The 22,865-nt window shown below is 59.5% G+C and overlaps 1 protein-coding gene across 3 annotated transcripts; it reads right to left on the bottom strand.

Annotated features, from left to right (window-relative positions):
* Positions 1-174: 174 nt before the first annotated feature.
* NPEPL1 (aminopeptidase like 1) lies at positions 175-22,865 on the bottom strand. 3 transcript variants are annotated; one of them, XR_008998038.1, is made up of 14 exons: positions 22,612-22,865; positions 21,907-22,092; positions 21,196-21,366; positions 17,686-17,775; positions 17,165-17,246; positions 15,390-15,532; positions 9,108-9,185; positions 5,246-5,346; positions 4,271-4,394; positions 3,871-4,047; positions 3,288-3,398; positions 2,545-2,795; positions 822-915; positions 175-659 (listed from the first exon to the last, which is right to left on the bottom strand). XR_008998038.1 is itself a non-coding variant. In XM_036901877.2 (12 exons), exons 1-12 carry the CDS (start codon positions 22,759-22,761, stop codon positions 2,637-2,639), a joined length of 1,572 nt encoding a protein of 523 aa, XP_036757772.2. In that variant the 5' UTR covers positions 22,762-22,865; the 3' UTR covers positions 2,053-2,636. The 3 variants fall into 3 exon arrangements, 1 of the variants encoding a protein (XP_036757772.2); XR_008998037.1 differs by lacking the exon at positions 822-915; XM_036901877.2 differs by lacking the exons at positions 175-659; positions 822-915 and having other exon boundaries at positions 2,053-2,795.

Genomic DNA, 22,865 nt, shown 5'->3' with positions numbered 1-22,865 from the left:
GACCCCCACCTAGGCCAGGGTTCTCCAGGAGCTGAACCCGGCTCAGGGTGCGGCGCTGAGCAAGCTTGCGTGACGACGGTGGATCACATGTGCGGGGGGGGCCTGGTACTTTTCCAAGGGCTTTTAAATGCATTATCTTGTTGGAGGCTCATTTGAGGCAAGGACTGAAAGCAGACTGGAAAACAACTAATTTACTGAATCCTGAATGCAGAGGAAGCTGAATGCAGTGCATGTTTTTGCTGAATCTCAAACCCAAACAACCTTCTGTTAAAGAACAAACAAATAAACAAAAATGCTGAACATCAATTCACCGGGGAACATGGTCTGAATGGAAGCTCTGGACAGAGACTCACTCAGCAAAGTCAAAGTCAACAAGCATGTGTTGGGCTAGAGGTTGCTGGGGGTCGCATATGTGATCATGAGGGGCCCCCAGCCTTTAGGGGTCATGCACCAGGGGACAAGTTTCATTCTAGGCGGTCCCCACAATATCATCCGGCATCAACCTGGCTGTGGCCAAGTTCGTCCTCAAGCACTCCGTCTGAGCTGCCTGCTCCATCGCGTACGCGCTGCACGAGGCGGACGATGTGCTCCAACATCTTCCTGGGCCGCGAGCTGCGCGAGCTGGAGCAGCAGCTCGCTGCCAACTTCATCTTCCTTCCCTGCTCATCGGAAACCATGGTCAAGTAGACCCGTCCATGCCTACCTGCCCCCACCGCCGGCCACCCCCCAACCCTGCTGCCAGGGCTCCAGAGGGGCCAGGGGAAGCAGCCCTTGCCTCCAAAAGCCCTCTGGCCCTCAGGAAAGCAAGGCCTTTGGCTCACCCCCATGGTCCCCTTGACGCTGGGCATGCAGGCCAGGCCCTGAGCCTGCAGCTGGTCCCCAGCTGGGTCCCTGGCCGTGAGGCTGCTTTAGTGCCTGCATAAGGGAGACTCAGTTCGTCCCCTGCTCCTTGACCCTGCATCCTGCAGGCCCCTGGGAGGGGGAAATGGACAGTGCCAGCTGCCCAGAGAAGGCGCTAGCCCACCTCAGTGACCTCTGCCTCCTCAGGGCATCTCAGAGGGAAGCTGGAGCGAGCGCCTTATTGCAAGGCCATTAAGCAAGCTAATGACCCATGAAGGCTCCGGCCCCTCCGGCCACCCGCTGTGCCTCCCCTCAGCTCCCAGAACCTGCTGCCCACCCACTGCCTTGTGACAGCTATTAGTGTTACTTAACATGTTGGGCCACGGTTTTCCCAGATGGGGCCAGGGCCTCAGAGCTGCCGCCTTTTCCGGGCCCAGCCAGGGCTGTGCACACAGCAGGCAGTGAATAAGTATTTGCTTGGGATTAAGCCCAGAAAGAGTCACCTTGATGTCCAGGCTGGGGAAGGGACCTGGAGTCTGGGGACCCCCGGGCAGGGGTGAGGTAGTCACCGGGGCAGGGCACCGCCTGAGGTGTGTGCTCTGCAGCCATGTCCCCACCCCTCTGTCCCAAGCAGAGGTGGGTGCAGCAGCCACACCTGGGCTCCGTGGGGCCGAGTGCCCATTTCCTCCTCTGGGCCCAGCTGCCCCCTGGGGCGGAGCCCGGGAGCGGGCAGGCCTGCCTACACTTACCTGAACTGCAGGGGCCAGCTCCCGGGCACGGGGGGCCTGCCTCAGCTGCCCCTCTGCTCCTCCAGGGCCCATGCCGGGGGCTCCTTGGATCCTGGGCAGGCCCTGCCCTCAGCACCCAGGACTGTGCCCAAGGGCCCTGAGGGCTGAGGGGACATACCTGCCCAGGTACAGCGTCCACCTCGTCACATGCTCAGAGTCCGGACAGCCTTCCCGGCAGACTGCAGGGTCGTGGGTGGGCCCAGCAAGTCCAGGGCGCCCCCCTGGGGTCTGTACTGTGAGCCCTCAGGAAACCAGGGCAGCCCTCGTCCCCCCGCCCAGGCCCAGAGGCGCATCTACAGAGACGACGCTCACGAGCGGCATCTGGTCTGGGAGAAGGAGGCAGCAGCCCGGAGCCTCCGGCCCGCAGGCAGGCCCCTGGGTCGGTTTCTCAGGCAGGGCAGGAGAAATGAGAGGAGGCGCAGGGGTGAGTGTGGCGCAGCCGTATTTAATGTGACCTCTGGTAAATTCCAAGGGGTCAGAGGAGACTTCTTGCTCCATAAAATTGGGTCCCTGAAGCAGGTCACCTCCATTTTTTCAAAGGGATGGGCTGCCTGGAGGTGGTGGCAGCTCTGGCTGGAGCACAGGCCTGGGCTCTGTAATGTGGGTGCCATGCGGGGGCCTGGGGCCAGAGATAGGCACCCACTGTGGTCACTGAGCCGGGGGCAGGAGCCCCAGGGGCCAAGGGCGTCAGGGCCGCCATGCATCCTGGGGCCCAGAGGTCGTGCAGAGGCCCCAGCGGGGAGCACAGTGTGCGGAAGCTGGCGGGGAGGCTGGCAGGCAACCCCAACAGACATGAGCCACAGAGCTTCCCAACCTGCCCCGGGGCCCCTGCCAGCCCTCAGCTGTCTTCTAAGACAGGAGAAGGAGCTGTTTCCGTCACCAAGACAACTCAAAACAAAAACAAACCAAAGCCCACCTTAAGGTATAATCTTCCAGCTGCTTAGAATTAATCAGTGCAAAGTAGGTAAAGAGCCCTGTGCTGCGCCAGTGGCCAGGGGGCGGCCGGCCTCACACCAGCCTGCGCCTTTTGGAGTCCCTCTCCTCATCCCCCTCCTGGGCGTCCACCTCACAGCCGAGCGGGGACACCAGGTTCAGCAGAGGGTCCTCAGAGGCCCGGCCGAAGAGCGCCAGCAGGAGGGCCACACCGAAGCCCGTGGCACGCTCACCCTGTGGGCAAAGGGGGTGGAAACTGGCTGCTGGCTGAACCAGGCCTGCTGAGCAAGCCCACCTCTGCAGGAAGGGGCAGAGGCCCAACCCCGGCCTTACTGCCCCCCTTCTGCTGTCCAGCCACACTCAGGGCTGAGCAGGGGATGGGGCGCTCTGGCCCCACCCCCAGGTCCCTGGGCTGGGAAAGGGGGACACTGGGGACTCTGGGTCTCCTGTGAGGATGGGCTGGCTGGGGAAGGCCTGCACACAGCAATCACTGCTCCCAGGGGTGAGGAGGCCGGAGGTCTGGGGGACCACAGCTGGCCAGAGTCTGGGCCACAGGCAGTGTGACCCTCAACTCAGATTGTTTCTCATGAGCTCAGCCTGTAGCTCTGGAGCCAGAGAGGGGCTCTAGATGCAGGAGAGCGCGGAAGCAGTGGGGCCCATGGGGACGGGCAGGCGGGGAAAGGTCCGAGCAGGGCAGGGGTCAGCCACGGCGAGGCCTGGACTCACAGCGTGCACAGGTGCCGCTATGTCCAGGTGCACCCAGACTCCGGGCCAGTCGAAGCCGATATGTGAGGCGATGAACAGGCCAGCACAGGAGCTGGGGCTGTTGTCCCGGTCCTAGGGGCCAGGAGGCAGACAGTGAGCCTCCTGCCCCCAGAAGTGGGGGTGGGGGGGAGGGGCTCTGCCAAAAGTACCTTTGGGGCTGCTGCTGTTTGAGCCCCATGTGGATGCCCCTGACCCAGATCTCTGCCCCATGCACACAGTCTCCCCTGGTGTCTCAGGGAAGGGGCCTAGTACCGGGAGACAGCAGAGGGGAGCCCGAGGGCCGTGCACATGGGCTAAGGGGTCTGCCTTCAGCCCTGGGCAACTGCACACTCAGCGAAGGAGCCGATGGGGGCCACTGAGCAAACCCCAGAGTGGGGAGGAAGCCCCCGGCTCCTGCCTGAGGGCCGTGCTGGCAGGGAGACCAGCGAGAGGCAAGTCAGTCCTCCTCTGAATGCCTCCCCGAGCGGGTCTGAGGTCTGGGGGCCCCCTGACTGCACGTCCCTGGGTGCTCTGCCTTCCTGAGGGCCGGGCTGCCCACACCTACCGCCACTGAGTTCTTCATGTCGGCCACGGCCGAGGTGAACTCGCTGAAGTGCAGCTCAGGGCAGTAGACCAGCGGGTGCACCAGGTCCCCGCACTTCCTCCCGGCCTTCACACAGGCCGCTTCCCACTCGGCGCTGTTGGTGAGCACCGCGGCGTGGTACTTGCCCGTGGCGATGCTCTGCAAGGGCACAGCGGGCGCACGGAAGCAGCAGGCGCCCAGGAGGCCGGGAGAAGCAAAGCAGGAAACAGGCTGTGAGCCTGGGGCTCCCCAGGACGGGGAGGCCCCAGAGCCGGCCGCCGACCAGCCCCGCAGCCGGGTCACCAAGGTTCCGTGTCCGCAGCCCCTCCCCCCGCGGAGTCAAGGCGGGCTCAGGCTCGTGGGCTGCGGCTGAGGGGCCCACCTGAGCTCCGGTCAGCGTGGCCATGTCCAGGATGATGTCGGCCGCCAGGTCCTTGCAGGCGTAGGACACACCATCCGCCAGCACCAGCCTGCCCTCCGCGTCAGTGTTGTTGATTTCCACGGTCCTGGGGCAAGGCAGAGACCCCAGCTCAGGAGGGCATTCCCTGGGGCACGGTGGGGAGTCCCTTTGGACCTGGGAGGACACCATTTAGCACCCCTTTCCTATAGCTCGCCCTCTCGGAGGCAGGAGCAAAGGATGTCTGGGTCAGCCCCACCCAGCTCCCTGTGCCTCAGTTTCGTCTTTACTATGGGAGAACAGGGTTGTGGGGGGCATGAACTGGGCCAGCCACCCCTTCACATACAGTGCAGGTAAATGCAGAGGAGAACGTGCCCCTTGGGGTCACCCTGGGGACAGGCACCGTGTGTGTGTGTGTGTGTGTGTGTGCGTGTGCAGGGGGCAGGCGGTGAGTGGTCTCTTCTATTCTGAATCCCAGGCCACCTGCTCTTCCAGCTGCTACTTGCTGTGACCTTCAAGTGTGTCCCTCTGGAGCTGAGAAGCAGCAGTCCAAGGGCTGAGCTCAAGTGGGAGATGCAGGGAAGGCCCGCAGGCAGGTGATCTGGTGGGGGTGGGGGCTGCCTCCAGACACCCAGAGAACACAAAGCCTAAAGGTTGGGAAGGGCTCACCCCCTAAGGCAGCGTGGGCCCTGTGAGCCTGAGCCAGGCCCCCGAAGTGAGCCCAACACCTCAACCTGGGGCACGGTCCACCCCCTGGGCACCACTGGAGGGTGGCCCACTGTCCAGGAACTGTCCAGCACCTTCGGGCTGGGGTGAGCAAGGTGAAACCCGCCCCAACCGGGAGTGCTCGGGCGAGCAGCTTGGCCCCGGGAAGGAGGGGGTTCCTGAGTTCCAGCATCAGGGACAGCATGGCCAGAGGGGAACTGGTGCCTGACGCAGGTGCCAGGGGGGAAGCCTTACTTTCCTGAGTACAGCAGGTGGATGTCATCAGGCCTCGTGGCACTGGGACCCACGGAGTTCTCAGCCAAGCAGAACACGGCGTGGAGGTTGTCTTTGAAACCCTGGAGGGGATGTGAGCAGAGGCTTCAGTGACAGGTTGGCAGTGCACGAAGGAGGAAGGGCCAGTGGAGCTTTCTGACCCCCACAGACAGCAGACAGACAGACAGACATAAAGGGAGCAGAGCACAGCGCCTGTGCCACTCCCAGAAGCCCCGGCAGTGGGCGCTAAGGGCAAGGCTCATCCGTCTCGGGAGTTCCCACCAGAGTCCGTGCAATGCACGGAGGAGCCGGAAGCAGGGCTGGGCTACCGGGTTTCAGTCCTGGTGCTGCCAACTAGGCTCAGCCTCGCTCAGCCCCTGCCGCCCATCCACAAAATACGGCCAGCAGTCAGCGTCCCTCACGACATCAATCCGCTGAGCTCTACGTCACTGCAAGAAAGCAAGCTACACACATACGTATGGGTGGGGGTTGGGGGGAGTGTGGCCTCTCAGAAACGTAGGCGTGAAGTTAGTTTTCTGATGCCCAAACTCGACATTTGTAACAGAAATGTGCAGGCCAAGGCGGTTTCTGTCCTAAAGGGGCTCTGAATGCGACCCTGAGAACCCCAGCAGGCCTGGCTGGGCAGAGCAGAGCTCCCAGACCACCATCCCTGCCCTTCACCGAGACCCATCTCCTTTTGGCTTGGAGCATGTCCACCCACCCCGCTGCTCAAGGGCCCTTGCGAACAGCCCTATCATATCCAAAGTTCTCAGCTCCTGGAACAGTCAGTGATTTAGCCAAAGGTCAACACGGGCCTATGGCAGGTGGGCGCCAGCACTGTGGGCTGCAGCAGCTTGGAGCCCTGAGACCCCCTGCAGCACAGTCCCGGCTCCAGGTCCACACGCTGCCCCAGCCTCACAGACGGCCCCAAACTCCAGCACACAGCAACAGGGAAGCACCCTGCTGGCTTCCTGGGGGCCATCACGTGGGGCCACCTGTCAGCTCCCAAAGGCCTGGGGCAGCTGCTGCCGCGCTCGCAGCCAGCCTGTGTGAGGATGAGGGAGAGGGCGTTGTGGACCCTGAGCCTTGCCCACCCAGAGCTCTCCTCTCTTAAGACCCTAACCACTGACATTCAGTCAGCTCACAGCCTGGCCCATTCTGGGGCCTCCAGCCATTCCCATCTAAGTGGGGGTGGGTGGCTGGGAACAAATGGGTGATGCCCGTGTGACCCGAGGCCACAGGACAAGGGAACCTCGCTGAAGAAGGAGGGGAACACTGACATCTTCCCAGAGAAACGGGCACTGGGCCTGGGATCCGACGGGAGAGGGGTTTGCATAGTAAGAAAGTGATGTGTCGAGGCAGGACGGGGGTGTGGGGAGAGACCATGGCCCCTAAATTAACCCCGTCAGACCCCCAGGCTGCGGAAGATAGATGATGGCCTCACCCCCTAATTCTGGATGCGGAAGGCTTGGAACAGAGCCAGAATCTGGGTGTCAGAGAGGCCCTCAGGTACGGCCGCTAAGGGGGATGGGGAGTCCTGGGAAGGCTGGCCCCCAGGGGTACTGGGGCTACATGCAGACGGCCGAGGCTCCCGGTGCTGGGTGTCAGCTACAGGTATTGGGGTCCCCAGGGGGACTGGAAACCTGCAGGCTGCCAGGTAGATAAGGCTTGGAAGGTCAGCATTGCCCCAGAACTGTACCACCCTGCTCCCAGCATATCCTGGGATGCATATCCTCCCCTTTTGAAAATGTTAAAACATTTCATTTTGAAAAATTTCAAACTTAAAAAGTTTTGCAGAAATGGTACAATTTCCAGATAGTGCTGACCGAGATTCTCCCAGTGTAAATACCTGGCGTTGCTGTAGTGGCCTGGTCTACACTGGGAGGTTACCACTGACTCGGGTACTAGGGCCAGTCTGGCGAGTGTGCCCTGTGCCTGGCTGTCACCTCAGTGTCCTTGGTCTGGAGCCTCTGAGGTCTGCCTTTTGTCTTTGGTGACCCTGCTGCTTCTTGGCTCTCTGTGCCTGCACTCGGGGCGTGAAGCCCAGAGAGACTCTGTTCCTCCTAGTGCCCCTCTCAGAGGCACACTCTGTCCTCTGTCCAGGGATGTCCACAGGGCACAGCGACACCCACCAGGCGTCCCTGCAGTACTAGCACCACACGTACTGGACGGCTGCATGCTGAGGCCTCAGCCGCCCTATGGCTCACCACACTTCCATGCTCTGACTTCAGCATCTGTTGCTCATTCTCCCCTGAAACAATCACCAGCGTGTTTTTTGCCAAATGGAGATTTTCTGTTTCCATCACACCTTCTGCAGTTGGCAACTGGAACTCCACTGTAACAAACAGTTCTCTCCTTCCCTGTTTACTTATTCACTCAACAGTTTATTCCTACCAGTATGGATGTGTGGATTCCTGTTTTATTCTGTGGGTTCTAATCCATTAACCATCATTGTTTATTTTGTGGCTCCGTTTGAGGCACATTCCTTTTCAAGAGGCTGACAGAAGTTAGAATTAAGAGTGGAGGCTCCAGGCTGTGGCCCTGGTGGGGGTGGGAGGCTCCTCAGCACCCTGCTGCAGCGCCCCTGGAGGGGGGCCCAGGGAGTCCTGAGGCCACTCATGGCCACCAACTGACGCGTTAACTGCCAAGTGGCGCCCTGCAGGCAGGGAGTGCAAGCCCGGAAGTGCCTACCTGCTGGGGCGCTTCTGCGGGGCAGGAACCGGATGACCAGAGAGCCAGCCACAGGAGCCCTCCAAACCTCTTCCCTAGGGGCCAAGGAGCCGCAGCTGCTCCCCTGGAGAGCCACCCAGGCACCCCACAGCTGGGGCCCGTTTCCCATGCGCCCTCTGACAAGCTCATCTACAAGCCAGCAGGGCCCTGGGAGTTGGGGCCTGGGGCCGGGAGCAAGGCACCTTATCAAATGCAGGCCATGGCTCCTTACTGGTCCCCTGCGAGCAAGGGGACAAGGGCTCCTCCGGCAGCTCCCCCGGGGCTCCACAGAGGACTGGCCCGAGCTCTCAGAAGGCCTGTGGCCTGTGGCTCTGCTTGTGAGGCCCTGGGAAGGAGCCTTCCCCGTGCGGCCGTGTGGGGCAGAAGCAAGAACTGCCTGGCTGCCCGCTGGCCCTGCCCGGCCCCTGCCTGTCAGAACACCCCAGTGAGGTCAGGAACTCCCCAGCACCCTGCAGACCGACTCCGACCTTCCTCCTGGTGTTTCTGCTCCTCTTTCGGGAATCCTGAGCAGCCTGAATTAGACACTATTTGCCAAGACCTTCCTGGCCTTATTTTCACATGGTTTTCTCTCGAACGAGGCTGCCCAGGTAGCCTCTGGGGAAACAGGTCTGTAGTGACTGGCAGGAGGGCTGAGCCTAGGAGGGGGCCGCCCACCACCAGCCCAGAACACACTTTTTATGGACTTTGGGCTCCAAAGTCAGGTCACCAAGGCTCCGGGGCAGGGAGGGGGCTCCCTGGAGTCTTTGCTTCCCCCATTTCAAGAGCCTTTGGGCTCCGGTGGGCGTGGAGCCCCAGGTGAAGGCACTGCACTGATTTCTGACAAAACGTGGCTGCATACCTGGGGATGAGGCCTCAGTGCCTTAAGGACGGTGCGGGCCCCATGCTCCCCTGGCCTGCCTCCTGGACACCAGAGCCTCAGCGAGCCAGCACCTGCCCCCTCCCGGGGCAAACCGGGGGGCCAGTCACCACCAGGTGGTCCCTTCACCGAGCGTGGGGAGGAAGGCCCTGCACCGCAGAGACTTGGGAGGTGCCGGGTGGGGTCCTGGGGAGAAGGGCAGCAGAGCCCACACCCAGGGAGCCCTTCCCCGGGGCTAGAGGGTGGGGCCACACTCACCTGCTTGATGGCGGCTCTGAAGGCCCCCAGGATGGCCGCCGCTCCCCCACAGTCCCGCTTCATCCCCGGCATGGTGGTCTGCAGGCAGCACAAAGATTGGGAGAAGGGTGAGCAGCTGCTGACCGGGCCAGCAAAAATGCGTGTCCCCGCCCACTGGCACACTGGGCCCCCGAGGGGCTCCCCCAGGCCTCAGGACTCCCAGCCCGGTGGGGCTCCCCCAGGAGCGCCGGAAGGCATGGCCCAAGCTGATGGGCCCCTCAGCTGGAGAGGAGCTCCGGGGTCCACCCCACAGAGCCGCTGGGGCAGCGGGGCAGAGGGGCGGGCTGGAGCTGCCGGTGGCCCGTCTGGAGGCCGCCGCGCAGCACCGCCGGGGGCTTCAGGAGGGCACAGAGCTGTGGGTCCCCTTGGGCCTGGGATGGGGACAGGTTTGCCCACAGTTACCTTGCCCCTGAGTTCCACTTGTCACAGTCCCACTGTGTTTATGTGGGGCCTGGGGCTGAGGTCGGTGCCGGAAGCCCTGCAGCCCCCTGCCCTCCTGTCTCGGGGCTGGGGCTGGTCCCCCCACCCTGCAGCTGCCACATGCCTCTGTCCCTCGCTGCAGCTGGTGTCCAGGAGGCAGGCCGGGAGAGCACAGGGCCCTCACCGTCCTGGAGGCAACCACACCGGTGGAGGTGACGACTTCCAGCCGCAGCCAGAGGCCCTACACTTCAGAGCACCCCATCCACTCGCCCTGGGTGACCGAGCAGTACACCCCACTCCCTCCCTGGCCTTGCCGACCTTCCTTCTGGTTTCTGTCCCCATCTGTCCCCAGTCATCCCTGGCTCTGAGCTCAACCTGCCTCCTGCTTCAACAGCAGTGGAGTCCTGGCCCTTGTACCTTCGCCTGTGCGGTCCCCCGACTCTCCCTTCCTTCAGCTGCTGCTGGGTGGGCCTCCCACAGCACCAACCTTGCCCTTTCCCGATTCCCACCCCTCAGCCCTCAGCCAACAAGCACACTCAGACCCTCACCCTGACACGGCCACAGGGCCCCCCATCCCGAGCTCTCTGGATGCCTCTCCTGCCCGCCTGCCCACCTGCCGCCCCGGCTCTCGGCCCCTATGATCCCAGCTCGCCACTGGGCACACAGGAGGGTCTCTCCTTGCTTCTGAAGCTCCCTGCTCCCCGCCTGCAGGCATGGGTGTGCAGGCCGCCTGCCTGGGGCCGAGGGGGACCGGCTCTGCTCTGGATTCCCTGACAGCCTCCCTCAGACACCCCCTCCCCATCTTCTTCCACAGGTCCCATATAAGGAGAGACCCCTGAGCTTTATTCCAGGCCTGTCCCCCTCATACTGCCCCCGAGGTCTCCCCTTGCCCCCACACATCCACACTCAGATCCCTGGGGTGTCCTGCAGCCGCCACGCCACAGCTTAAAGCCAGGCCCGCCTGTCCTCCCCACCCGGTCCCCCTTCCTTTGGGACCAGGCCCCCACTGGTCTCCTGCGCCCGCAGCCCGCTGCCCCCTGGGAGCCCGGCTACCCCCCAGCCTCCTCTGGGCACTCTGTATCCTTGCTACAGCACACGACTCCCCCCCCGCCCCCGGGCCTTCTGCCCTCACTCAAGACCACCCCGTGACCGCCTTTCTTCAGACCACCTCGCCCTGGCCACCAGCTACGCAGGGAACATGCCCCATGTCCTCACACTGTCACCACCCGGCCTCATTAACACTGGCTGTGCTCTCACTGACCCCCCAGGTCACTGCCTTGAACGATCTGCCCCAGTTAGTGTGAACGCTTCCCAACCGCCACTGTCACATCGTGCATCCCACCCCCATCAGCAAGGTGCCCCCGCCACCTGGCCTTGCCCTTCTGCGTCTCCCGGGTTCCTGGGCCTAATGAGGGAACCACGAGAAACAGAGGCACCCTCCTGCCGCAGAGGCAAACGAGCCTTTCTATAAACTAGTTGAGGGCAGTTACACATTTTTACATTTTACAGGCTCCCAACTCTAATTGACAAGTTCATATTTTAAATTAACAACAGGTCATCAGATGTAAGGATTTGGATTTGAAATGTACTGAGTGATTTTTTTTGAATCCTTATCAGATTACATGAGCCTCGAGTTTTAATGGGAAGTATTTTTAGATATAAACGGTACCGCTTTTACAATTAAGTCAAGTGAAAATGACCCAGCCAGTCGTACTGAAAATGAGCTGCTGCTTTTGCCCTTATCTGCAGGAAAGCCCAGGGCTGTTTAAATGGAAACTGGGGCCTCAGATCTGGAACCAAACCTTCTGTAAATTGGCCCATATAGAAAATGGCTCGAGCTGGCCACCAGCGGCAGCCTCCCAACCGCAGGCGGGACAGACGCCCGCTACAGATGTAGCTCCACTGACCGCGTCAGTTTTGCAGGCCCCCATAATGTTGTTCCTTTTTTCACTGAAGAGACAATTTCCATAGTCTAAGATTTCACCTGTCTTTTTCACTAGGCTGATGCTCACATCAGTGGAGCAAAATGCTGGTGGCAGCCACGCGGTGACTGGGGCGCGCCGAGGGAGCTAGCAGTCGCCAGTCCCCTCCAGCCTGCCAGGGAAATCAGGCCCTGCCAGCTTACTTGAGTTTGCTTGCTGAACCTGTACAATCGTTAACTTTTCAAAATCCCAACCACTGAGCACAGGCGTTTACCGTCACCTGTGTCACACACACAGCAGCTCCTGGCAAAGAGCTCCCGCTCTCCCAGGACACCGGCTGGTGGGTCAGAGCGGAAGCAGGTGCGTGTATGGTTGAGTTCTTCCAAACACCATTTTTACTTGAAAGAGCTGCTCCATGATGGTTATTGAGACTTGGGTGCCCGGCAGGCGTTTTCTCAAAAAATAAACGTGACCCTCTCACTTCCAGGGGACCAGTTGACAGCATGGTTGACAATGGTAAAATAGGAGCCGTCAAGCCAAAGTCAGAACTTTGGACCACTTTATCTGCCTCCATGACAGTTTCCTAATACTCAGAGACTTTTTAAATGAGCTGAATGGTGATAGTAATGAATACAATCTTTTAAAAATAATACATAGTGAAATGTATCAAAGTTTGGAGGGTCTGCATAACTACATGAACAGTATTTTCCAAGTGACCCATGCATGATCTTACAAGACCGTGCAAAGTTCAAGACAGACCAGTAGACTTTAATGAAACAGAACATGGAAGTTCACTGATACGGTCTCAGAGTCCACATTACAATCAACCTTTCAGAATCTACCACTTGTTGAGTTTTGGTGTAATACAAAGAATGTCCTTAGTTATCTGAAAAGGGTTCTGAAATACTTCTCTCTTTTCCAATTACAAAATGAGGCCAAGTTTTCTTGTACTTCAAGAAAAACAACATACAGGCTAAATGCAGAAGCAGATGTGTGATCATGATTGTTTTCTACTCAGGGCGACACTAAAGAGATGTGCAAAAATGTAAAACAATGCCACTCCTGAGGTTTTTTTTTTTAATTTTAAGAATATAGTTATCTTCATAAAATTATATTATCTAAGTTAACATGCAATGGGTTTATACCATTATTTTTAAGTGAATTAATAAATATCTTTTGTTATTTAAAAATAGTAATATAAATCCATTGCACATTAACATAATAAATATCTTTAAAATTTCCCAGTTTTAATTTCTAGTAGGGTAGGTATCAACAGACATCACTCTTATAAACAAAATCTCTTCGGGGTCAATACTTTTTAAGAATGCAAGGGGTCAGGAGACTAACACATTTGAGACCTGCTAGTTCACAATGACCCTGATTTGCCTTTGCAACCTTTGGAAATGGAGCTGTGAATGGAGCTGTGAATGTTTCTGCAAAATTAAGATCTGGTGCCACCAGTAAAATGACTGATTCCCAGAAAGCCCTGATTCTCACTCTGGCCCTCCAATGAGCCAATGAACAAAATGAGCATCTGATCCCGGGAGAAATGAGCCCACGATGCTACCAGCGAGAGAGCCAGTATCAGGGGTGGGGGCGAGGGGGTGGCCAGCGCCAGGTGCGGCTGGACAGGACATATCTTATGCGGAGAATTTAAAAACAATAGACCAACTAAAGTCAGTTTGCCTGTTGTCATCAGTGGTAAGACATTCCTCCCCCAAAAATCTGTTGTTGGTTGAAGTGAGTCCTAATATAAATAAAAGCTTCAAATCTGCCTATTTCATTATTTATTTGGTTAGAAACATTATTCTACACAGATGCTCATAATGGCCAGTTACACAGCTGGCCCGACGGGGGGTGAACTCAGGGAGGACTTAGAATGGTTCCTAACTGTTGTGCGGAAATGGTGCAGGTGGCTGACCCTAGCCCGTGTCTGCGCCCCTGCAAAACCGCACGTTCCTACAGTCACACAGCGGACTCGAGTGAGCACGAGGACGCGGGGGGTTGGGGGGGCTCAGCGTGCTCTGGGCTTCCCAGGCCTGTGTGAACAGCTAGAGGTGTTGTGTTTAAACTGTTCTTACTTCCAAGACATCGGAAAGCTGCTAGCCTTGATCTCCAAGAACTGAAGACATAGGAAGTTTCACAATTCCTGGACTTTCTTGAGAAAAGGGATTTGTAGCCATTTCTGCCACGGGATCATTATGTTAAAGACTTTTCCTGAGTATTTGGGTGTTAGCTGCTTCATGTGACAGAAACTCTTCAAAATTAAAATACTGTTTTTGGATCAACTATGCATGAAAACAGGCTGACAAATCTGGAACCTTGTCTACCCCATGGGCATAAAGATGTGAGGATCATTTTGAATCAAGTCACTGACAAACCTGCTGCAGCGAAGGCCTGAAAACAGTAACTAAGGCTAACATCCTTTACCACAACAGACCAAAATGGATGCCTAAGTTTTTTCTATTAAAAAATTACATTAACGCTATTTAAAAGTGTTAATCCATTACTGTTTTCTTTATTTGTACCTTAATGTTTGTTTTAATCTTTTATGGCATGATAATATGTGTAGAATTCAGTGAAAGAATTCACTGTCAGTGAATTCACTATGATGTTTGATTTTTAAATCTTTATTATTTTAGTTTCATTTCCTAGTTAGTCCTGAAAATAATCTTATTGATTAGAGGAGGACGGATGTTAAAAAAAAAAAAGGTGATCATCCACTCTAGGTCCAAAAACACTAGACAGGTGAGAAGTTAAAACAGTAGCAGCACAACTGCACCGCTAAATAGCAACTGGCTTGGGATTCAAGGCCAGAGAGGCAGCAGGGAGAGGTGGGGCCTACGGCAAACCTATGGAGGACGCAGGCCACACTCATAGGGGCAGCGGCCACGCAGCACCAGCAGAATGAGACCAAGTGAGAATGAGTGCCAGGGCATCTGAGCTTATAAAAGGTCAGAAATCCAGTCTTTTGTGAGAATTCTTCCTGTTTTTAAATGTTGCTAACTAACTCAAATTGCAAAACACCATTTGGGCCAACAGGACACATCTGTGAGCTGTGTGAGCTGCCAGTTTTCAGTGTCTACTCTGATGAGCTTAGCTTGTCCTCTCCCTTCCAAAGCCTTCTCTCTGGGATGGTCGATTCTGTTCCTCTAGAGCTCCTGGGGTACAAATATCCCATGTCTGCTCCTTCCTTCCCAGTCCTTCCAGGGCTCTGCCCCATACAGCCCAGCCCAGGTATGGTGCACGGCAGGAGCTCAGCTGGTGACGTCTCCCTCCTCCTCCTCCTGGAGCCGTCACAGCCCCTCCTGGGTCTGGTGGAGGGCAGCCGCTCAGAGGCGGGCAGATGCAGTACTGCCGGCACTCCTTAAGTACCTTCCCCCTGAGCTCTCTGGACTCCAAAGGCCGCCATGGGACACTCCTGGGACTTCTGGCCTCACAGCGACACTCTCAGCTGGCTTGCTTCCAGGTCCAAACTCCCCTGGTTTTAACCAGGCCTCCTGCTTTCTAAGCTGTCTCCCCCCCGGAAACCTCAGACAGTCCTGGAGGCAGTGGGCATCACCCCCCACCCTTCTCTTCTTCAGACAGAACTGCCCGATCCCTTGAACCTTTCCTCCCTGGGCTCCATTTCCCAGTTCTTTCATCACTTCTGCAGCTTCCCTCTGGATCCTGTCTAGGTTCTTCGCTCCCAGACTCCTGTTTCAAGTGTGGCCATGAAATGGTCTCCCTCTGGAGGGGAATCAGCCCACTGCCTCTCTTCCTGAACCCCACTCCCCAGAGGCACGCCCCAACCACAAGGTGTCGAGAAACTTGCTGCCTTCCTCCAAGCACTTGAGAGCTGATGATGCATCCAGAGCCCTCCCAACCCCGGGCCCTGCCCAGGGCGGCCCCTGCACCTCACCTTCCCTTTGATGCTGAGACCCCCGGTGTCATAGACGATCCCTTTGCCCACCCATGCAATGGTTTGCGTGGCTCCATCTGGGGTGTGGCTGAGGATGGCCAGAGCTGGGGGGTGGAGGGCGGCCTTGCCAACACCATAGATTCCTGTGGGAAGCACAGAGAGTGGGTCCATTAGGCTCAGGCTGAACAGAGCAGAGGACTCCCAGCAGCCCCGAGAAGCGCCGGCTCTCCCGCTGGAAATACCTGCTGGCTTGTGGGCATTTTCTCAGAGGGCTGTGCTATCCACAGCTGGGCTCCCTTCCCCTCTCCTGCCCGCCCGGTGTGGAATCAGGGAATGCAATTAGTTCCAGGGCTTTGGGGCTGCAAACGAATTCTATATGAAGTATTTTTAGGCAAGAAAATCCTCTGAGAAAAAAATACTGTATTGTTCCCAGAAAGAAACAAACAGGATCGCAGAATGAAGAAATTTTTAGATAACACCTCAAGGTCACTCCTGCCCCACTTGCGCTCCTTTCCTTGAACCCTCACCATGCTCAGAACTGAACCATCCTTTTCAACCTTGCTCCCCCATGGCCTCTCCGTTCCACTGGTCATGGCCCACTGTCCTCAAGTTCCCCCAGTACGTGAACTGACAGCCATAGCAGCCAGGAGCTGATACCGGCTGCCTGACACACTCCTATTCATCCTGCAAGACCCACTGCAAATGTCACCTCTTTGAAGCTTTTCCTGACAGGAGCAGCCACCTCCTGAACCTGTGACTGGTTTATGTGTCTGTGGTAGGCACCTGCAAGGTGGTCGCCGCTGTCCCCGCCTCTGGCATTCGTGAGCGTGCGGGTCCTCTCCCCCAAGGGTGAGCAGGACCTCGCGTCTCACTTCTGGATGTGGCTGAAGTAATGAGATACCACTTCCAAGTTTAGGTTACAAAAAAAGGGCTTCCTCTGTTCTGCTCGCGTGCTCTCTCCTGCTCTCACTCAGAGGCCTGTCCCACCGGAGCAGCTGCCACACTCTGAGCAGCTCGGGGACAGGCCACGTGACAAGGAACAGCCAGGGGTAGGCCGAGGCCGGCTGGCAGTGCCGCCCGTGAGCCTTGCTGGGGGCACATCTCCCACCCCCATCGAGCCTTCAGATGACTGCAGCCTGGGAGAGACCCCGGCCAGGGCCCCAGTGGAGCCCCGCCCCACGCCCCATGTACCACGCCCCACCCTCACCCACAGAACTGAGATAACTGGTGTGTTGTTTTCAGCCACTACCTTCTGGGCTAATTTCCTTTGTAGCCGCAGATAACAAATAGTGACCCTCCTGGGCCAGATGGAAAGCACGTTGCCCCAGTTGCCCCCACACCCCCAATGCCTGGGGAGTGGAAGGATGGGCCGGCCACCGGGGCAGGCTCTCTGAAGAGGTGGCTCCGAGCTGAAATGCGCAGGGCCTGCTGGCCCCCACTGTGGGGCTGTCTTGGGGGAAGGGCTCCAGATGGAGCCCTGAGCACAGGCCCTGCCGTGGACGTGGACCTGTGCATTCAAGGCACAGGAGGGCTCTGCAGAACTGGCCCAGGACACCGCACAGCAGCGGGCGGGGCTGGACTTGGACCCTGTGGGCCCCGGCATCTGGATCACGGCCTCCTTTCTCCCCACCGAGATGGCTGCGTCCTGGGGTTGGACCCTGGGGTGGGACACAGGCTGGTTTCTTTTGGGATGAAGCCTGGGACAGCATGCTGGGGGCCCAGTGCCACCCTGCCGCCCAAGGCACCCCGGCCCCACAGGGCCAGCCCCCACCCACCTCCAAATCCTCTTGTCTTCAGCTCCTCATCCCGAATGATAGTTGGGGTGATCCCCAGCTCTTTTCCAACTTTCTTAATCTCCTGGATATGTTCATGGAAAAAACAACACAAAGACACATGAAGATGGCTTAACTGAAGGCGAAGCCAAGGCCCCAGGCCATGGACGATGCATGCGTGGAGGGAGGAGGCGGGCCTGGAACCGGTGGCCTGGGCGCTCTTGGCTTCGAGCATGACTAAACCCAGGAGAGGAGGCTCACCCCCCAGCCTCTGCGACTCCCTGCAGCTCATGGCTGCAGCCCTACCGAGGGGCCTTGGGGGGAGGCTTCGTCCCCCGCTGCCCTTGGCTGGGGGCTGCAAGACTCCGTTCGCAGAGCCTCAGGCTCCCCGGAGCAAGGTTCAGAGACTGCAGACACAGTCCCCCTCCTGCCCCAGGTTATCCTGACTCTGCCTGGGGTCTGTGGACATCCATCCCATCCTGTCCACCCCACCCCCACCCGGCATGACTCCCGGGGCCACGAACCTCAAGGAAGTTGTCTGTGTTCATCTCATTACAGGGCGTGTCCACAATGCGGGCTGCCAGGCGCACACCTTCTGTGGCCCTTGTTAAGCACTAGGGAAAAAAAACGGGCTGTCACTGGGGCCCTGGGGCCAGGTGGGAGGGACCCCATCCTTTTCCCCGGGGACCCAAAGTCATCATTTGCACACACAACTTGGGGGAGGTTTCCAGGCTGCCGACAGGGCGGTGAGGGCCAGCGGGTAGGGGAGTGACTCCCACTGCCTGTGACCCACCCGGCCATCTCCAGGAGGTTCACCATGGCTCCGCACCCCACGTCCAGAATGACACAGCACCCCTTCAGCCTGGCGTGCTAACCGGGCATAAGTGCAGCCCCCTCGCCTGGCCCTGAATGCACACGGGGCTTTTCTACCTCTGGCTTCTGCCCACGCCACAGCCGCAGAGTGAGGTGTGCCCTCTGTTAGGGACGGCGCCAGCTCAGTCGCTGAAGCCCTAACCCCGGTGTGGCAATAGGAGGCCTTTGGAGTTGACAGGGTTTAGATGAGTCTTGATCATGGACCTGATCTTATATGATCAGTGTCCTCGGGAGGAGAGGAGGAGCCCTCAGAGCTGCTCTCCTCTCTTGTGCACAGAGCAAAAGCCACGCGGGACGCAGAGAGGTCGCTGTCAGCAAGGTCTCACCAGAACTCCCCTGATCCTGGCCTTCCAGCCTTCAGAACCATGGGAAAGAAACGTCTGTTGGCTCTGCTGCCTGCCTGTGGCACTGTGGCATGAGTTACGTGGGTTATGGTGTCCCAGCAGACCCAACACTCTCCCTCCTAAGATCCCAGCCACACTTTGAGGCATTCCTCAAAGCCAGGGCCCCCAGATCTTCCCACCGGAGGAAGCACTTGGCTTCCCAGGCTCTGGACACGCCAGCCCAGCAGTGCTGTGGCCTGTCAGGCACAGTCCCACGGGGGCCTGTGAGTGCCCCAGTTGCCCTGCTGTTTCCTGCTCACCCTGGGCGCACACGGCCCTGGGCACACAGAGGGAGCCCTGAGCGAGCTGCCTTGGGCAGCCTACATGCTGACCAGCACCGACCACAATGCCAGAGGCCCTCCCGATGGGCAGAGACCTGTGACTGAAGTTCTCTGCCTTCTCATATGCGGCTGCCTCACCTCTGCCCTGTCACCTCCTGGCCCCGCACCCAGACAGCAAGCAGCCAGGCTGCCTTTGCTGCACAGTGAGGGGGTGACATGAAACAAGCGGAGCTGTGCGGGTGGCGGGGTGCAGGCGGTACCACTCTTACTCACCTCTCCAGCCCTGCAGTCAGGGAGGGCGGGCCCCGGTCAACAGCATGGCCCAGCCACCTCCCAGGCCTGCTGAATGCTGCCCAGGCCTCTGCCTGTCCCCAGGTGATCAAGCCCGAATGAAGCCTCAGAGCAGAGATGCAGAACTTGACAGATCGGAAATGACCTGTGCCTGTGTGGCCCCACTACCTGCCAGCAGGCTCTCCTCCGGGACTGGGTGTCGCAGCCCACTGCCATGTCCAGCACAGCCCAGGGCCGCTGCCTGGGAGGCGCAGTAATGCCATTTGACCTGTCCTGGAGGAGCCCAGCGCAGGCCTGGCAGACCTTCTGCAACTCAGGGATTCCCTGTGCAGTGCAGCAGCTCAGTGACGGGGTGGTCGTCACCTCAGGGGAGGCTCCCAGGGCCCTCCAGCATTGCAGGGCCAACTGGCCTTGGGGAAGAGCTGGTGCTTCACCATGCCTCAGGTTCCTCATCACAAAAGCAGGGTCATACGCCCATTTGTTCATTCCATCCATGTTGATGTGAGCACCTACTATGTGCCAGGCTCCATGCTAGACTCTGAGAAGCCAAACATGTCCAGGGGCTCCAGTTCGCAGAGAAACACCATACATCACTCCATTAAATGCCACAGAGGAGGAGGGCATGGGAGGCCACAGGGATCTGAGGGGACCAGGACCTCCATGGGGGCTGAAAAGGCCAACACAGGGTGTTCACGTGCTCATGATCTAAGACGGACGGGAAAGGAGGGCTGACAGACAGCGGCTGCAGTGGAAACCTGGTTCTGCCCCTTGCTGGTGCGGCCCCAGTAGGTCACTCAGTCTCCGAGTCTGGTTTCGCTCAGCTCTACACTGGGAGCAATGACAACACCGTCTCGGGAGTGCGGTGAACCAGCCCATGTGCGCACACGCATGCTCAGACAGCGTCCGACACCTGACGAGCACTCGGGAGACACGGTGCTCCCGTGGCCAGGCGGGCGTGTGTCAGGCAGCAAGGCCAGTTAGGGGGTGGCTGCGCTCCAGGGGAGCAGCGGGGCGCGGGTGGGGGCGGCACAGCAGTGGCGGTGGGCAGTGTGGGAGAGACGGGACGTAGGTACCAAGGAGACGCACCAACCCACTGGCCCTCGGCACCTTCGGGGCCAGTGCTGGGATTATGCACAGGACCGCGCCCCGGTCCTCCAGGAGCCCCCATTCCAGCTCGGGGCTTGGGAACTAAACAAAGGGGTGGTGCGCTGTCTGGTGGGGATGGCATTCAGCTGGCAGAGGGCCTGACGGTGAGGGAGAGACCACGTTAGCCAGCACAGCCAGGCCACCCCGGGGAGATGATGTGGGCAGAAGCCGGGATGAGACTAGGCAGGCCTGGAACAGGCAGGAGCCTGGAGAGGGGAACCTGAGTGGGGCTGAGAAGGCGCAGGGACAGCAGCAAGTCAGTCCACTGTGGCTGGCAGGGAGGGCTGGGGGAGGGGCTTGGGACAGGAGGGGAGTCAAGGGTGAACCTGGAGTCTGGTGGGTGGTGGGTCTGGAATTCAGAGGAACCCCTGGGAACTAGAGGGAACGAATGTCTGGTGTTCATATTCGGGGTGCAGCCTGGAGGCTGAAAGCACCCAGAGAGGCGGGAGTGAGATGGGAATGAGGGAATGGTTGGGAAAGGGGCGCAAAGACAGAATCCAGGCAGAGTGGAGCTGTTGCAGGTGGGGCGGGGGTGCTGGCACAGAGGTGAAGGGTGGGGAGGGCACAGGCTCCAGCTGCTGGAGGAGGGCTGGAGTGGGGAGGGTGAGGCCACAGCGCCAGGCCAGGTCTGGGACAATGGCCGTGGGGAATGAGGCGCGACCCTCCGCTCACGTGAGGACCCCTAAGCTGCAAATCCCCTCCAGCCTTGCCTTGCCTCAAAAGGATTATACTGAGGATCAAATGAAATAACATATGTAAAAGTGCCCCATTAATGGGTAACATGATATATACCTGGGCAGGATTATTAGCATTAACACATGACAGCGCCTGGCACTGTTAGGTGCTCAATAAACACTGGCTGAACAGAGCCAAATCCTAAAGACAAAAACCACCCTGAGGGAGACGGAGACAACCACCTGCGTCTGGAGAGGCCCCCAGGGCCTTCTCGGGAGCCCTCCCGGCCTCCCGGGGGCAAGTGGGAGAGACCTTTCCCGACACCCCTTCTGGCTGCCTGAGCTCGTGGGGCCTGGGGACACCGTATGAACTTCCAGACACCCACTTGCAAAGTGGACACTTCCACCGGCCCGTTGTCCTGTCCCACCAGGAAAAACTCCACCGTGACCGTCTTCTTCTCTGTGCGCCGAGAAGCACCAGAGCGATGCGTGAACAGCGGGAAAGCTCGGGCCAGGGCGCAGGCGGAGGCGAAGGCATCGGATCGCTCGCAGACCACCTGCAGCAGAGAGGCAGCGCCATGAAGGGGGCGAAAGGGCGCACGGGACCCAGAGGCAGACCCGCGGGGCTGTGATCAGGAGGTGCTGGGGTGCCACGGCGGGGTCGGAGGCCACCGAGGATAGTCCAGACAGAGGTGCCCCAACAAAGCCCTGGTCCTGGGGGCCCTCCTGGAACTACCGCCTTGCTCCGTGAGTGAGAAAGAAAACCTGGGCCACCGGGTGTCATCCACTGCCTTCTGAGGAAGGAAAGCAGGACAGAGAGGGACTAACTAGGTGGGATGGAAATCTGGGTCTGAGTCTCAGATTTGTCACCAAACCAATCTGGGGTAAATGGCTTGGTCTCTCTGACCTCAGTTTCTCTGCTCATAGGGCAAGTTACACTGTAAGGGTCGAGGCAGCATGGCCCTCTGAGATACTGTGAGCCACAGCGCACTGCAGGCACAAGGGCTGAGTTAGGGAGGCGTGTGCTCCCTGCCAGCACACTAGGACGGCTTTAGCACGAGGGCCACGAGGTGCCACCTTCTCTCGGAAGCACTCACCAGAATGCATCGATGGGTTCCCGGAGGCAGGCAGGTCCGCACAAGCCGGGTGACGAAGTGGGCGGCCGAGGGGCTGTTGTGCCGGCTCACCCTGGAGGGCAGGGCGGCCACGGTGGCATGGTTCAGGTAGAGGGGACAGCTGTCGGTGGGGTTGGGGTTGAGGGAGCTTAGGGCTGCCTGCCAGAGCTGGAGCACAAGGGGAGAGACAAGAGACAGACACCGCGCTGCAGACCGTCCGCACGCCGGAGGCCTCCCTGCGAGTGGCCGCGCGCACTGCGGAAGGGGCGCGCTCGCAGCCCGCCCGTGGCTCCAATTAAGATGTGTCGCTCCTCGCCAGAGCCAAGTGTGTGTGTGTGCGGGCACAATTCCACCCTCGGGGGATTGGTGGGGATTTAAAAAGCCAGGTGGGGGGCTGTTTCGCTTCAAATGCTGGAAACCTGCACTGGGGTGGGGCCCTGCCAGGTGCCACCGAGGCGGGCAGGTGGGCACTGCCCCGGGGACTCTGGAGGGCAGGGCCGGAACTCCAGGGCCGCCCTAGCAGCGCGGCCCACGCGCGCGGCCTGGGCGGCCTCCCGGGCGGCGGCCGGCGCGCTCCGCAGCGGGGGCGGCAGCTGGGGCGTCGCGCGGCCGCGGGGCGCGGGCGGGGGGTCGGGGCCCCGGCGGCCGGGGCGGGGCGGCGCGCGGCGGCCGGCGCGGCCCGCTCACCTCCTCGGTGACCCGGGGCTGCAGCTTCCCGCGGACGTGGCTCCAGGGCACGCGGTGCAGGTGGTGCAGCTGCCCGAGCAGCAGCAGCGGCCGGCTCTGCGGGTCCGCGTCCCCGGCGCTCGCCTGGAACTGCAGCCCCACGTTCGCCATCTTCCGGCCTGCGCCCCGCGCCCGCTCCGCTCCGGCGCCGCTCCGGCCCGGCCCCGGCGCCGCCCCGGCCTGCCCGGCCGCCGGCCCCGCCTCCCCCCCGCTCG

Source organism: Manis pentadactyla, chromosome 5 (assembly GCF_030020395.1).
Source record: "Manis pentadactyla isolate mManPen7 chromosome 5, mManPen7.hap1, whole genome shotgun sequence".
Taxonomy (NCBI): Eukaryota; Metazoa; Chordata; class Mammalia; order Pholidota; family Manidae; genus Manis; species Manis pentadactyla.
This window is presented reverse-complemented; position numbering and strand designations above follow the sequence as displayed.